The 17,933-nt window shown below is 39.2% G+C and overlaps 1 protein-coding gene across 1 annotated transcript in view; it reads right to left on the bottom strand.

Moving 5' to 3' along the window:
- Nucleotides 1–3,518: 3,518 nt before the first annotated feature.
- nipsnap2 (nipsnap homolog 2) overlaps nt 3,519–17,933 on the bottom strand; it is a 37,990-nt gene continuing 23,575 nt past the window's right edge. The window contains exons 8-10 of the mRNA XM_073053576.1: nt 15,334–15,428; nt 6,276–6,359; nt 3,519–4,450 (exon numbers count right to left, since the gene is read on the bottom strand). Coding sequence (XP_072909677.1) covers nt 4,386–4,450; nt 6,276–6,359; nt 15,334–15,428 — 244 coding nt within the window. The 3' untranslated portion in view covers nt 3,519–4,385. The remainder of the gene's footprint in view (nt 4,451–6,275; nt 6,360–15,333; nt 15,429–17,933) is intronic.

Below are 17,933 nucleotides of genomic sequence, written 5' to 3'. Positions count from 1 at the left end.
TTTCGGGAAGGAAAAGTCGCTACCTGTGTGGGACGTGTTCAAAGCGCATTTGTCAGGTGAGACAAAAGCAGCATTGAAAGCTGAAAATACGGTCATTGCAGTCATCCCCGGTGGTTTGATATCCGTGCTCCAGCCACTAGATGTGAGTTTAAACTATTCAATTTATGCGTCGACAGTGGAATCAATTTGACTCAAAAACAGCGTGTATTCGTTTTTCCAAAGTTGGCACCCTTTGTATAAGCAGACCCCCTAATTTTAGGACCAAAATGTAGGGCTAAATTCTCGGCGTATACACCGGAATTTACGGTATATGCTCTTCCCTTCTTTAGAAAACACCGTTTTCTACTTCCCATAGTGGATTATGGACTGACATATCAGAACAGGAATAAGGATAGGAATTGAAATACTGTAGTTAGCCACTGGAAATTCTGCTTTTGGTGGATGATGTGGAGGGCTTGACCAAAGTGGTCCCCCAATTTATGTCGAGTCTCACCAATTATGAAGAGACAGCATCGGGAGCACTGAATACAATAGACTCACAGGTGAAATGTTGCCTCACTTGGAAAGACTTGAGCCCTGAATTTAAGTGACGGAACAGATGATTGGGGAGGAGTAGCTTACAGAGTTACGTGCTAGGAAGGAGATCAGTGGGGAGGGACGATTGGACAAGGGAATCAGGGAAGGGGCAATCTCTGAAAGTGGAGTGTGTTGGGGGAGAGAGGTAAAGATGTGTTTGATGTTAGGAACCCGTTGAAGATGGCAGAAGTTGCAAAGGATGATGTGTTGGATGCGGAAGCTCATGGGGTGTTAGGTGAAGACAGGGGAAAGCTCTATACTTGTTAAGGCAGCAGAAAGATTGCGAATGTCCGCAAAGTGGAGGCGATGTGGGTGAGGGCAGCATCAGTGTGGAAAAAGGAAACCTAGTTCTTTGAAGGAGGAGGACATCTCTGATATCCTGGAAAGGACAGCCTCATCTTGAGAACAGATGCATAAGAGACAAAGGAATAGCATTTTTACATGAGATAGGGTGGGAAGAGGTATAGTCATGATAGCCGTGGAAATTGGTAGGTTTATAAAAGATGTTGGTCAACAGTTTGTCTCCAGAAATGGAAACAGATTCGGAAAGGGAACAAAGATGTCATAATTGGACTAAGTGAATTTAAAAGTAGGGTGGAAGTTGGAGGCAAAGTTGATGAAATTGATGAGATCAGAATTGGTGCAAAATGCAGCACCAATGTAGTCATCATGTCAGACAGGAAGAGCTGGGGAGTATCAGCAGGGAAGGCTTGGAGCAAATTGTTTAACACAATGTTTAATCATTCACAGTCCAGGGTGGAAAAAGGATGTGAACCCTTGTTTTTAATAACTGGTAAAACCTCCTTCAGCAGCAATAACCTCCACCAGCTGTTTCCTGTAGCTGATCAGACCTGCACATTGGCCTGGAGAAATTTTAGACCATTCCTCCATACAAAACTGTTTCAGTTCATCAATATCTCTGGGATATCTTGCATGAAAAGCCCTCTTCAGGTCATACTACAACATCTCAAATGGGTTAAGGTCTGGACACTGATTTGGCTATTCCAAAACACAAATTTTTCTTCTCCTTAAACTATTCTGTTGATTTATTTGTGTGTTTCAGATCATTGTCTTGTTGCATCATCCATCTTCTATTAAGCTTCGGGCAATGGAATGCTATCCTGACATTCTTCTGTAAAATGTCGTTACAATTTTGAATTCATTGTTTCCTCAGCAAAACAGCCCAAAACCATGATGCTCCTTCCACTATGCTTCACAGTTGGGATAAGGTTTTACTGTTGGTGTGCAATGCCCTTTTTCTTCCAAACAGCTGTGTGCATTTCTGCAAAAAAGTTCCAACTTTTGTCTCATCTGCTCTAAGAACATTGTCCCAGAAGAGCTGTGGAACATCTAGGTGGGTTTTTGAAAACTTGAGATGTGCAGCAGTGGTTTTTTGTTTGGGAGAGCAGTCATGCTGTCCTTCCATGAACACCATTCTTGTTCAGTGGTTTTCTTATAGTGACACAAACAGAGACTTTAGCAAGTTCTAGAGATTTCTGCAGGTCTTATACTATTACCCCTGGGTTCTTTTTCACTTCTTTCACCATTGCACATTGTGCTTTTGGAGTGATCTTTGCAGGACGCCCACTACTAGGGAGAGCAGCAACAGTACTGTATTTCCTCCATTTGTAGACAACTTCTCTTACTGTGGCTGATAAACACTCAGGTCTTTAGAAATGCTTTTGTAGTTTTTTCCAGCTTCAATCATATCCACAATTCTTCTAAAGTCCTTTGAAAATTGTTTTGATCAAAGCATGGCGGGAATAAACAGATCTTTCTTGAGACCAGGCTCTGTCAGTAACCTAACTGTTTTTTATATAAGGCAGGGCACCTCTACAACCCACACCGCAAATCTCATCTCATTGATTGGAAGATCTGACTCCAAATAGATTTTGTAGAAGGCATTACTCCAGAGGTACACTTACTTTTTTGAACCTGGACTATGATTGTTTAAATGGTGTACTCAGTTTTGACCAGAAGTAGTACAATTGATTGTGTGTTATTAGTTTCGGCAGATTGTGTTTATCTATTATTGTGACTTAGATGAAGATCAGACCACATTTTATGAGTAATTGCAGAAAACCAGGTAATTGCAAAGGGTTCACAAACGTGTGTGTGTGTGTGTGTGTGTGTGTGTGTGTAGGGTGTCTAAAACTTTTTCACAATATTGATAGTAAGTTTATGCATTGCATTATACTGCTGGCACAAAATAAAAATTTCATGACATATGTGAGTGATTATAAACCCGATTCTGATATAGGTCTCTATTGTGGACTGAGAGAGAGAAGGGGGCAGGAAGAGGGGATTCAAAGCTGGAAAAAGGGGAAGGGAGAGGGGTTGAGCAGGAAGCACCAGAAAGAGATTCTCTAATGATCAATAAACAAATAACATTGCCTGGTGTCTAAAGCTGTGTGTGTCTGTACTTGCACCACCCCCTGTCCCAGTACTCCTCCTTTGCCACCTGTCCTACACCCCTCCTGTGGCACTCTACCCTTGCCATTCCCAATATCCTCTGCTCCCACCCAAATGTACCCACTTCACTCTCCACTTTGTGTTGACATATACAATTCTGTGCAAAAATTTTAGGCAACTTAGCTTTATATATCTAAGAATTTTTTTTACAGTACTTGTACACTAATCCCATTTTATTCCCACATTTCCTTCAACACTACCTCCCCCACTTCCACACGCCAGTGTACTTTAGTGCAGTCAAGTACCCTATCAAGCTGCCCATCTTTTGGGCATAGGATGAAGCCACTGTGGGAAAACAGTCTGATCACAGAGAATATGCAAACCTCTCACAGACGTTTCCAGGAATCAGCTTTGAATTCAGGATGATAGAGCTAAGAGGCAGTGGCTGTATCAGCTGCACCAGTGTACTAATCTGATTTGTCATCATCATTTGCTTATATTACAAAATGTGCAGCCAATTTAAACAGAAATATCATAAATCAAGTTTATTACAGTCTTAAGAGTGTATTGGCTGTTGTAGCCTGACTGTTGATCAATGACCTCGAAACTCACTCCTTTCATTAATTAGATTTACCTTAATTATTGTAAATCCCAAAAACTATACATAATGGTGCCATTTAAAAAAATAAGCACACGACAAAACCAGTTTAAAAAAATGACATTGTAAGCTTAAATTTTGTACAGTGATTTAACATGCACCACCTACAGCAGTAGAAAGCAACCCAAAAATAATCTACTATAACATTTTATGTTGAATTTGTATCAGATAAACATCAGGTGTACTATTCTTTCTTCACAAAAACTAATTTTGATTTAAAAAGTAATTCCCTAACTAAGTGTTAAAAATTGTGATGTTCTGAGATCTTACTGAATGGGGATCAGTGTTTTGGGCTGGGAACTTTGCTTATTTTTTCCAAGAATCAGGCATAATTTGTCCATGTTGCACAATGGAACACAAGACTGAATTAATACCTTAAATTTACACTTTTCAAAAACTATTCCACTAAGTAAAATAAGTGGAACAGATGAGATAAAAAAAACCACACCAACATTAATGAAACTGTCCGAAGGTAAAGGAGTGCAGCAAAACTGAAATAAGACAATAAAATATATGGTAAGCATTCAAGATTTTAAACACCTAACAGTGTAATTTTAGTGCTTTGGAAATAAAATATTACCGTTGGTAACAGAGTTAGCTTCAGAAATATTTCTGTAAATTTGATAAAAGGTCCAGAAGTTAAAATATGCTTTTGAATCTTGACAAGCTCATTCTTCCCTCATATATTAAGACAAAACACAACTTATTAACTTTCTTGCAAGATGTTCCTAGTTGAGCTCTACTGAAGTGGTGAAATTTTCAGTGGGATCATAATCCTGGAATCCATCCGCTGAATGAGTGGCACTGTGGAGAGGAAACAATGTATAACTCATGCATACATTTAAAATACACACTTTACTTGATAGCAAAAATTGATGGATCAAAATGCAAATAATGCAAGCTGCCAGCTCTTTATTAACCTTTAATTTTAAATCATTTGTATTTATATTCAGTAAGCAAACATTTAACAGAAAATGCAAATATTTTCCTCAAAGAATCAACTGGATAATTCCAAACAAAATCCATACCAGCACTGCACATGAAAAATTTCAGCTATTTTATTGTTCACACAACTATACTTCATATAGGTTTTGTGAATATATGTATATATTAAAAATATTTACTCATACAAATATGCTATAAGGTAGTGTTCTATCAGAAAAGAAAGTCAAAAACAATGATAAGGATCTAGTGCTTTGCCAGCATAAAAGACGAATAAACTCTTCTCTGGCTTCCAGCCGGGTACAAATATCAATTTTATCTGACGTTTCAATGACAAAACTCTGCCATCTTCATCAAGTTTGATGCCTGGGCATGTCTAGTCTGGTGGTGTTTATACCCCCATCGTCTGTCCCTCCTGATCGGTTAATCCTCATCCAATTGGGTTTCTGCTCTGCCATCCTGTTTACAATTGAAATCCAGTTCTTACTTAGAGCGAGACCTTCATCTTTGTTAATATTCTTTTCCTCTAGTTTTATTTCAATGGCTTCCTTCACCAGGCAGTCCCAAAAGCCATTGGCACAGCACAGTAGTTTTGTGCCGTTGAAGTCAATCATATGGCCATTGCGAATGCGATGTTCTGCTACCACCAATTTCTCCGCATAACCCAAACATTGCTACCTCCTGTCTTTCCTATGTTTCCACAGTTTCCAGAAGGATCGTCAGGATCCTGAAGAAATACCGGATAATACCACTCACAAGCTCTAAGGAAGCTCAAATCACAGCTTATGTGGGTCAAAGATGACCTGGGACTCAGAACCTTGTGAAAGTGAAACAGTATACATCGGCCACATGGGTTGCACGGTAGAAACCCACATCAAGGAGCACAGGAGGTGTATCCCATTCTCCTGCCTTCTCATCGTAGCCTTTGACACCCTGAATAATCAAGAACCCATCAACCTCCATTTTAAATATACTCAGTAACTTTGTCTTCACAGCCTTCTGTGGCAATGAATTCCACAGATTCACTACTCTCTGGCTAAAGAAATTCAACCTCATCTCTGTTCTAGATGGATGTCCCTCCAATCTGAGGCTATGCCCTGTAGTCCTAAACTCTCACACATCCACTCCATCTAGGCCTTTTCAAAGATGGTCAGTTACACTGAAATGGAATTCTGCTGCAAACTGAATGCCAGCCACAAAAGATGCCCGACATTGTCACATTTAATTTTTGTGTGCTGAATACTGCAGAAATAATTTTGCTGAATGACACTGATGTGGTTCTACGGGTGAAATACTGAAAAGTGAAAAGGTATTCTCCACATTTGAATGCTAATACAAATGCTTTACAAAGGTAGAGCGTTCTTATGAAACTTTTCTTAAGCCAAAATGGTGTAAAGTGAAGAACCATTAATTTATATGGGAAACACTTTCGTAAAAGTGAAAATCCTCTTTGTAATGCGAAAACAGGTTAACTAATGAAGGTCTTTTGTAAAAGCGAAGTGGCGTAAAGCAAACATTTGTAAAGCAGGGGACACCTGTAAACTATAAAAATCAATTACATTTTCTTCTTTCTGATACAAGATATAAAAGCTCATTCTACCATGCTTGGATATTGAAGACTAAATATTATTGATCTATGTAGCTTTACTTCAACCGTTACAGAACACAAATTTTAGACTAAAAATACCTGTGTAGTATACACATTCATCCCAGCCAGATTTCTGCCATGCTGAATTTCGTGTTTCATCTCTTGACTGCAAATCTTTATAAGCTTTAAAACGCACAAAGCACAAGAAATAAAGTTAGGTTTATATTACTTATATTTAATATAACTAAGCCATTAAAACCAAATGTTAAAAATCAACTGAAATATCATCTACTCTAAGTTGTCAATTATAGTTGGTCATCCCTTTAGATCAGTATTTTTAAAACAGATCTCTTAGTAAATTGACAATTTTACCTGCTACCACAGGTACATGTATATGAAAGGCTGAGAGAGATATGGGCCAAACATGACAAATGAGTCTTTCTTAGGTCGGCCACATTGTCAGCATGGACAAATGGAGCTGAAGGGCTATCCACAACATAAGTGAAATACTTCCATTACATAACATTTTTGTTTATATTTTTCACTATCTGTCCAGTAACCTGGATAACTTTACAAGCATGAAAATAGAATCCTTTGTCGGATGGATTACTTCAAAACACAAGTGTGAAGATGAAATTACAAATAAAAATTGCCATTTTGTCCTCCAGATTTGTAAAACAATTTCCCTCTCCCCAACTCCCCTTATGAACTGCAATTGTGAAGACTCTGACTTTATGTTTGCTGTCCTTTCACAATTGGGCATTTGCCATAGGTGAAACCACATAATTTGTAGAAAAAGTGCATAGCAGGATTCCTGAATATAACTGACATAAGCCCATTAAATGCAGCATGCACTGTGGCATAATTGTTAATTCTGGCCGATTATTTTCCATCTTAACCAAGAAACAATGAAGCAAACTGTAATTACACACGAACATCTGACTGAGAACAAAAAGGCCAGCATTGATCGGACTTCTGTGCTCTACATGGCTCAGTTTCTTAATGCATTAAGTAACTTTTTTTCCCATGTGTACAACTTCTGCATAATCACAGACTCAGTCTTTGCTGACGTAGTGTGTAGTTGGCTGGCAATTCTCATTGAAGAATTCAGTATTTGAGGTTCTTAATGTCTCACTTGACTGCTTGATGCTCAAAGACAAAACCGTGATTGCATTCTAAAATTTCATTCAACTTAAAAGCAAGCTTGACTGGGCCTTTACATTCAAGTGACAGCACAGCTTGCTAATTTAGCATTAGTGAGTTTTAGACAGAATCATGGTGATGAAACATATCAATTCCTGCAACGTGGAGATTCTCCAATTTGCCTAGTGTCAACAGAAAATGCCACTTCATTGGCTCTTCGCTCAATCGTTGAACATCTGGACAGTGACGATGCATACATTGGGATTCTCTTCATTGACTACAGTTCAGCTTTCAATACTATCATCACCTCACAACTAACCAATAACCCCCAAGACCCAGACCTCAAATGATTTCCTCACTTGAAGACCCCAGTCAGTTCAGATTGGCAACAACATCTCTTCCACAATCTCCATCAGCACAGGTACATCAGAAAACTGTATGCTTAGCCCCCTGCTGTACTCGCCTTACACGTGTGTCCGTGAGGCTAAGCACACCTTTAATGCCATGTTTGTTTTCTGATGATACCACTGTCATTGGCCGAATCGAAGGTGGTGATGAATCAGCATATAGGAGGGAGATTGAAAATCTGTCTGAATGGTGTCAGCAAGACCAAGGAGCTGAATATTGACTTCAGGAGGAGGAAACCAGAGCTCCATGAACCAGTTCTCATCAGGGGGTCAGAGGTGGAGAGACACATTAAATGACTTGCTATTACTTCAGATGTGCAGTGGATAATATACTGACTGGTTGCATCACAGCCTGTCATGAAAACACCAATTCCCTTGAATGGAAAAGCCTACGAAAATAGTACATACAACCCAGTCATCACGGGTGAAACCCTCCCCACCACTGAGCACATCTACGAGGAGTGCTGTCACAGAAAAGCAGCATCCATCAAGGACCTCCACCATCCAAGCCATATTCTCTTCTCACTGCTGCCAGCAGGGAGGAGGTAAAGGAGCCTTAGGACCCAGGATCCAAAGCACCAGTTTCAAGAACAATTATTACCCCTGAACCATAAGGTCCTTGAACCAGAGGGGATAACTTCACTCACCCCAACACTGAATTGTTCCCATAACCTATGGGCTCACTTTCAAGGACTCTTCATCTCAAGTTCTCGATAATTACTGCTTATTTATTTATGATTTTTTTTTCTGTTTTGTATTTGCATAGTTGTCTTTTGCACACTAGTTGCTTGTCTCATTGTGTGTAGCTTTTCATTGATTTCTTTGTATTTACTGGGAATACCTGCTTGAAAATTAATCTCAGGGTTGTATATGGTGACATAAATTTACTTTGATAATAAATTTACTTAGAATGTTAACCAGTGCTTGTCCATCCAAATATTTATATATTCAGTCCCTTAGAATAATTTACCTACTATTGATGGCAGGCTCACCAGCCAATAATTTCCTGGCTTATTCTTGGAGCCTTTCTAAAACAATGGAACAACATTAGCTATCCTCCAATCCTCTAGCACCTCAACCATGGCTAAGGGCATTTTAAATATTTCTGCTAGGGGTCCTGCAATTTCTGCACTAGCCTCCCACAGGGTCTAAGGGAACAAATTATCAGGCCCTGGGGACTTATCCACCGTAATTTTCCTCAAGACAGTACATACCTATTAGGGTAAATACATATTGATACAAACGACATAGGCAGGAAAAGGGAGAGGGTCCTGAAAGCAGACTACAGAGAGTTAGGAAAGAAGTTGAAACGCAGGTCCACAAAGATAGTCACCTTGGGATTACTGCCTATGCCACGTGACAGTGAGTATAGGAATAGAGTGAGATGGGGGCAATGCATGGCTGAGGGATTGGAGCAGGGGGCAGGGATTCAGATTTCTGGATCATTGGGACCTCTTTTGGGGCAGGAGTGACCTGTACAAAAAGGACAGGTTGCATTGAATCCTAGGGGGACCAATATCCTGGCGGGGAGGTTTGCTAAGGATATTGGGGAGAGTTTAAACTAGAATTGCTAGGGGGTGAGAACTGAACTGAAGAGACGGAGGAAGAGACAGTTGGTCCACAAATAGAGAAAGCTTGGAGACAGTGCGAGAAGGAGGATAGGCAGGTGATAAGAGAAGGAATGCACTCAGACCGATGGTTTGAGATGCGTCTATTTTAATGCAAGGAGTACTATGAACAAAATGGATGAGATTAGAGGGCGGATCAGTACTTGGAGCTATGATGTTGTGGCCATTACAGTGACTTGGATGGCTCAGGGCAGAAATGGTTACTTTGAGTGCCAAGCTTTAGATGTTTCAGAAAGGACAGGGAGGGAGGCAAAAGAGGTGGGGGTGTGGCACTGTTGATCATTGATAGTGTCACGGCTACAGAAAAGGAGGAAGACATGGAGGGATAATCTACGGAGTCTCTGTGGGTGGAAGTTAGGAACAGGAAGGGGTCAATAACACTACTGGGTGTTTTTTTAAAAAAATACACCACCTGATAGTAACAGGAACATCGAGGAGCAGATAGGGAGACAGATTCTAGAAAGGTGTAATAATAACAGAGTTGTCGTGGTGGGAGATTTTAATTTCCCAAATGTCGATAGGCATGTCCCTAGAGTGAGGGGTTTCAATGGAGTGGACTTTGTTAGGTGTGTTCAGGAAAGTTTCATGACACAATATGGAGATAAGCCTACAAGAGGAGAGGCTGTACTTGATCTGGTATTGGGAAATGAACCTGGTCAAGTGTCCGATCTTTCAGTGGGAGAGCATTTTGGAGATAGTGATCACAATTCTATCTCTTTTACCCTAGCATTGGAGAGGGATAGGAATAGACAAGTTAGGAAAGCGTTTAATTGGATTAAGGGGAAATATGAGGCTATCAGGCAGGAACTTGGAAGCATAAATTGAGAACAGATGTTCTCAGGGAAATGTACAGAAGAAATGTGGCAAATGTTCAGGGGATATTTACGTGGAGTTCTGCATAGGTACGTTACAATGAGACAGGGAAAGGATGGTAGGGTGTAGGAACCTTGGTGTACAAAGGCTGTTGTAAGTCTAGTCAAGAAGAAATGAAGAGCTTACAAAAGGTTCAAAAATCTAGGTAATGATGGAGATCTAGAAGATTACAAGGCTAGCAGGAAGGAGCTTAAGAAAGAAATCAGAAAAGCCAGAAGGGGCCATGAGAAGGCCTTGGAGTGGAGGACAGGATTAAGGAAAACCCCAAGGCATTTTACAGGTATGTGAAGAGCAAGATGATAAGATGTGAGAGATTAAGACCAATCAAATGTGACAGTGGAAAAGTGTGTATGGAACTGGAGGAGATAGCAGAGGTACTTAATGAGTACTTTGCTTCTGTATTCGCTATGGAAAAGGATCTTGGCAATTGTAGGGATGACTTACAGCGGGTTGAAAAGCTTGAGCATGTAGATATTAAGAAAGAGGGTGTGTTAGAGATTTTGGAAAGCTCAAGTTGGATAAGCCACCGGGATGGGACGAGATGTACCCCAGGCTACTGTGGGAGGCGAGGGAGGAGATTGCTGAGCCTTTGGCAATGATCTTTGCATCATCAATGGGGACGGGAGAGGTTCCGGAGGATTGGAGGGTTGAGGATGTTGTTTCATTATTCAAGAGATGGAGTAGAGATAGCCCAGGAACTTAATAGACCAGTGAGTCTTACTTCAGTGGTTAGGGTGTTGATGGAGAAGATCCTGAGAGGCAGGATTTATGAATATTTGGAGAGGCATAATATGATTAGGAATAGTCAGCATAGCTTTGTCAAAGACAGGTCATGCATTACAAGCCTGAGTGAATTTTTTGAGGATGTGACTATACACATTGATGAAGGTAGAGCAGTCGACGTAGTGTATATGGATTTCAGCAAGGCTTTTGACAAGGTACACCATGCAAGGCTTATTGAGAAAGTAAGGAGGCATGGGATCCAAGGGGACATTGTTTTATGGATCCAGAGCTGTCTTGCCCACATAAGGCAAAAAGTGGTTGTAGACGGGTCATATTCTGTCTGCATGGAGGTCAGTGACCAGTGGTGTGTCTCAGGGATCTGTTCTGGGACCCCTACTCTTCGTGATTTTTATAAATGACCTGGATGAGAAAATGGAGGGATGGGTTAGTAAATTTGCTGATAACACAAAGGTTGGGGGTGTTGTGGATAGTGTGGAGGGCTGTCAGAGGTTACAGTGGGACAGTGATAGGATGCAAAACTGGGCTGAGAAGTGGCAGATGGATTTCAACCCAGATAAGTTTGGTAGGTCAAATATGATGGCAGAATATAGTATTAATGGTAAGACTCTTGGCAGTGTGGAGGATCAGAGTAATCTTGAGGTCCGAGTTCATAGGACATTCAAAGCTGCTGCGCAGGTTGACTCTGTGGTTAAGAAAGCATACGGTGCATTGGCCTTCATCAACCATGGGACTGAGTTTAGGAGCCGAGAGGTAATGTTGCAGCTATGTAGGACCCTGGTCACACCCCACTTGGAGTACTGTGCTCAGGTCTGATCGCCTCACTATAGGAAGGATGTGGACACCATAGAAAGGATGCAGAGGAGTTTACAAAGATGTTGCCTGGATTGGGGAGCATGCCTTATGAGAATAGACTGTGTGAACTCGGTGTTCTTCTTTGGAGCGACGGAGGATGAGAGGTGACCTGATAGAGGTGTACAAGATGATGAGAGGCACTGATCATGTGGATAGTCAGAGGTTTTTTTCCCAGGGCTGAAATAGCTACGCAGAGAGTGGCGAGTGCATGGAATGGGCTGCTGGCAATGGTAGTGGAGGCGGATACGATAGGGTCTTTTAAGAGACTCCCGGACAGGTATATGGAGCTCAGAAAAATAGACGGCTATGGGTAACCCTAGGTAAGTTCTAAGGTAAAGACATGTTTGGCACAACTTTGTGGGGCGAAGGGCCTGTATTGTGCTATAGGTATTCTGTGTTTCTACCTCCTCCGATGTAATCTATACATGGTCCATGGCCTCACTGCTGCTTTGCCTCTCTTCTATAGAGTATGTGTCCGTCTCCTGAGTAAATACAGATGCAAAAAAAAAAAATCACATTTTAGATCTTCCCCATTTCTTTCGGCTCCATGCATCGAAGACCACGCTGCGGAGCACTAGTTTTTCCCATGTTATCCTTTTGTTCTTAATATCCATAAAAGCCCTTGAGATTCTCCTTCACCTCGTCTGCTAGAGCAACTTCATGCCTTCTTTTGTTCTCCTTAACATGTTTCCTTAAATGTTCTCTTGCATTTCTTACACTCCTCAATTATCTCATTTTCTCCTTCCTGCCTTACCTGCCATGGACCACCTTTTACTCAATTTCAGCTTTCAGTTTTCTTTAGGTTTTTTCCCCAAGTTGTTAATTTAAAGTTGATTGTACAATCTAAAATATTGCAGGAGAACTACTTCATTTCTTTCCTATTTGAATAATGCCATCTCATTTTTTTGGCAATTCTCTATTTTCTTGCCATTTAGCTGTATTTCTGTAATTTCTATCATTGTTACTGGAGTTTTATTTCATATTATGTAGAGATTAATAGAGTTCACTTTTTATTTTGCAACAAAATCTGATAGCTGTAATATGATTTTCCCTATTTCTCCACAATTTTTGCCAGGAGCTCATAATTCAAGAAGTCAAGTTGTGTCAGATTAAATCCACAGCAGATAAAGCTCATCCATTCATGAGAAAGTGACTTATTAAACTATGCAGCAGCTCGTAATTTCCACCAATTAACTGTACTGATATTAAAAAATACGATTTTTAAACCCAAGGCTTCCTATGAATTAAATGCTAGAAACTTTGAACACCCATTCTCTTTGAATAACAACCTCCATAATAAAATTGTACAAGTGATTCTAAATGAAGTGCACTTCCTTTGAGAAATGTAAGGCAAAGTATTAACACATTAAAGAAAAATCCCACTAATTCAGCACTCTCAGGACTATGATGGTGACAAACAGATTTTCCAGAATATTGAATGTTACTGCATTAATATTCTAACATACTTGTAAAAAAGTTTAAGAAGATTTTACAGAAGAGTAGCATAAATTTTCCAGTAAACCTGGTAAGTTTCAAAGGAGGATAGAAAACAGAATCAAGTGAGCTTGAAGGAAGCTTGGAACCTCGGCACACCATGTACTGATGCCCAAACTCTTAACATAAAGGGCCACAGCAAATGAAAGGGAATGCAGTAATCAGCACCTAGCTTGTCAGAATTAGAATCATATTACTGCGAGTATGTAAAACATACCAGAATTGATCGTGCTTCAGCGCCAAACATAAAACACAGGACAATACCATAACAGACAATACAGAAGGAACCAACAACTTACAAGACAATAGTGCAAATAGCCAAGAGCAATCAACAATTAGCAGAACAGTCACATACACAATATCAATAATCAAATAAATGTGAACATATGAACAGATTCAATAATTATCAACAGAACAAGGAGAGCAGGAAAGTCCATTTAACAGATGTTGTGCGGGGATAGTTAGGGTATTAAACCTCTGAGTTTTGTTGAGAAGCTGGTTAGATACAGGAAAGATGACGTGTGATCCTGGTGGTGATGCACTTGTAGCATCTCCCTGACGGCAATTTGGTGAATAGGTGACTGGTAGGGTGGATGGTGTCAGTAGTAATTTCTTCAGCTCTTTTGTTAGCTCTGGCAAATAACAGGTACCAAATACATCTTGATTTCTGAATAGTCAGGGGATTATCACTTGCATATTCTACATTATCTTTGCTGCTTAGCACCTCTATCCTTTTTCTACTAATGCTCTATCTGAAAACTTCATTAACAATACAGTAAATAAAATTAATGCATTGCTTTCTAGTTACCTTGCACAATTATTTATTTCATTCAACTGCAACCAAGCTGAAAACCACCTATATTTTTAATTCATCACATGTATCTAAAGCCTAATGTAAATAAATGACAGCATTTATTTTGTTTGCTGTGCTCTTGATCCAAATAAAAAAATAAGAATGATAGGAAAATTCACAATTTCAGGGGTATGTTTGTTATCCCAGCCAATAATCTCAGTAAATTTTTGTAGGTAACTCTCAAGCTGTAATCACTTATCAGTAATAAGCAAAACCCTTTCTTCTTATTAAAATTAACATTCTTTTTATTTATCTTCACATGTACATTGAAACACACATTCAAATGCATCATTCACGTTAACAATCAACACAACCTAAGAACGTGTTGGGAGCAGCCCTGAAGTGTTGCCACACAGTCCAGCACCAACAACTTTACAGAATAGCAACAAAACAATAGCAAACTAAACTCCGTTTCTCTCTCTCTCCCACCCACGCATACAGTCCTCTAACCCCAGGACAGGCTGTCTCCAGGACTCAAGCAGACTCGCAGACACTGAGCCTTCAACTTCCCTAACAGAGTCAGCCTCACAGACCCAGGGCTTTGGCCATTGGGTCTCGATTTCTGGTCTTCCAAACTTCCAATCAACCTTCAAGCTTCAATCTTTGGTGACAATCCCAGGACTCGCTGATGACAATCAATGAGGAACCTGAGATCCAGACTCTCTGATAACTGGGACCCTAAACACTAGGGCTTGAATTCCATTCTCACTGGCTTGCATACATAGGGGTCAACAGCCGTTCTGCCTACTGTCCATATGATATTCTGATCCTAGAAGCTGATGACAATTTACTGATTGGGGGAGCGGGCCACCAGCCATCTCTGGTCTTCCAGCCTGGCACCCATCCACAGACGTCCTTCATCACTTATCACTGGCCTTCAAATGCAGAGCGATGGCCTAGATTCTGGCCCGACCTTTAACTCTCCCACATCCCTTTCCCTAAAACCTAGTCTGACCACTAACTCTCCTCTCCGTCCCTAAAACCATCCCAACAAACCTAAAAAGCCACAAAACCTGAGCCACAACCTTGATGGTGACTGCAACTCGGTGCTATCTTGACCAGAAATTCTCACAGTTCAAACATATTCAATAATCATTAGAAGCCATAACTAGTCAGAAAAATGTAAAGAAACGTGAATGCAGTAACTAACTGATCCTACTTACCCCATAGGTGATGCACTGTATACAGTTCACCAATCTGCGAGAAGAAGCCACCAACTGCTTCATTGTTCTCTTGTCGAAATCGAATGGCACGAGCCCTATGAAATATTAAATGATTCATTAATTTATTATTCATCATTATAGATAATTCAGATTTGAAGCAGTTATATTATAAATGTGAATAATTGTTTCAATTTTGTTGAAAAAGACCTCTGAAAGTTGAAGATTGAATCACAAAATAATGATTAATAACTCCGTTTTCCTATAATTTTAATGATGGAAACTGATTACACAAAATTTCAGCTTATTCAACATGCAGTCATAATTATTTAGTTTTGCACAAATTAAAGTTTGATTCCTTTACAGTAGTAACACTTTACCCAAACACTTACAGTATTTTAAATTCTGAATGAAGAGTAGTTGAAAAACTCAATGATTTTTCATTCAACCAAAATCCTCAAACATTAAAGCAGCTGCAACATTAAATTTTTAAACAGTTAAAACAGGACTTTCAACTTTGTGGCATACTTCAGTATAGGTCCATATATTAACAGTTTGGTCATGTAAAATAGCAACTACATGTACGCTAAAATGTAAAATCACCAAGCTTTGAATAGAGCTCATCTAATGGTGGACTGTATTGTCAGCCATTAGATCACAGCTCTATAGACTTGCCAATTCCAGACAGAATCAAAAAGTTTCCATAAACATCTCCATCCATAAATATGGCAGAGCTTTGCATGCATAAACAAATTCAGAGAATGCAATTAAAGAGATTGGTCCTCAGACAATTTGATTCACTCCACTTAAAGAAACTGCTGAGTGCACTGCATTCATTAAAAAGCTTCAACCTAAATGAACACTGAATACTGAAGACTAATCTAGAATTAGTCATACCTCTACCCAAATTGTTCTAGTGACAGCTGAGTCATCTATTTGGAAAAATAGATTTATTTCCCAAGTATACCAAATTCATAACAAACAGGAGAAATTTAATCTGCCAATTGTCATTCCATTAGCCTACACTCATTTGTCAAAATGATGAAAGGAATGGTTGCTCATTCTATCAAGTAGCATTCACCAAACAATAACATGCTAAACTCCAGAACCATTCAGATTTTGACCACTTTACAGCCTTAGTTCAAATATGGACAAAAGGACGGATATGAAAAAGTTAAGTGAAAGTGGCTAGCTTTGATATCATAAAATTATTAAACAGTATAATACAAGAAAGATTTGGTAAAATTAAAGTAATTGAGATTGAGGATAAACCATTCATTTGTTTGCCATTAATATCATAAAGAAAGATGGCTTCTGTAATACTGGAAGCCAATAAATTAACCTTCAGGATTATACAGTATCAGGGTTCGTCAGGGTTGTGCCATAGCCCCATACAACATTAGTAGCCATTTTAATAAACCATTCATCCTAGTGTTACATGGGCTTGATTTCTATCATTAGCCTTATTTGCACTTTCTTTAAAGAATGAAGTAAGACAGAGTCAACATCCAGGCATAGATTGGTAAGTGACAAATGATATTGAATTACACAAGCTTCAATCTAAAAGGAATGCTCAAGTACCTTCTGCACATGAACAATAGGCAAGGAAACTATTTGAGATCATTGGAAATACACAAAAAAAATCCACATCCCATAAGTGATGCAAGCATTAAATTAAATAGACTAATAATTAGGATTTATTTTTATTAGAATATGTACGTGTTGGTCCTTTTTAATAACAGTGAAGAAATTTACATTTAACCTTCTGCTTTTTGTTTAAAGAGTTTAGAGCAATTATGCTTCTACTTACTTAAACCACATCTTGTTCTTCCTACCAAAGTACTTTCAGTTCTCTGCTTTAAATTTCATTTATGTTTACCCAACTCACTAGTTTACTTATGTCTTCTTGCATTCTGTTATTAATTTCATTGTAACAGAATCTGACTTTCATTTATTAACCAATCTTTCTCCACTGCTGGTCAATAATCAAAAGAAAATTAAATTGCTTAGAATTTTATTCAAGGATAACGGTTGCTGGAATAACAGAGTCAGGTCATGTGATGAAGGTGACAGTCACACTATTTTACATAAAGATTGCCAGTACAGTAGATTTCAGTTAATTGGGTCATTGTTTAATCAGGACAACCACATATTTGGTAAAACTCTTGAAGAACATAAACAAATTGAGTAAATCGCCAGGATTCCCTTAATGTATTTGGGACATTATGCCACCTAGTTGGGGCAGGAGTCCGTTGCCAAACAATTTCTAATTAGCATCAGTCGAGTGGCTATTAGAGACTACACTGTGCTTACAGCAGACAGTTTTTAAATAATGTCACTTGTGTGTTTGTGTTCAAAAAGCAATGATTTTTGTCACTAATAGTTGAATAAAGAGCAAGACAATTCAGAACTGTTTTATTCATTAAAGTTTTAAGCTTGAAGCTGCCAGTAACAGCCAGGAGTGAAAATGAAACAAGTTCACAATTTCTACAAGTTAAGAACCATGAAGAATTTGAAGGTATCAAGAATCATCTCGAATGTTACAATAAAAAAGATTTGGATGCAGTCTTTGAAAACACTGCTTGAAGGCAATCCACTATCTG

The sequence above is a fragment of the Hemitrygon akajei genome, chromosome 8, assembly GCF_048418815.1.
Source record: "Hemitrygon akajei chromosome 8, sHemAka1.3, whole genome shotgun sequence".
NCBI lineage: Eukaryota > Metazoa > Chordata > Chondrichthyes > Myliobatiformes > Dasyatidae > Hemitrygon > Hemitrygon akajei.
Note: the sequence above shows the minus strand (reverse complement) of the source record. Positions and strands in the feature narration are given on the sequence as shown.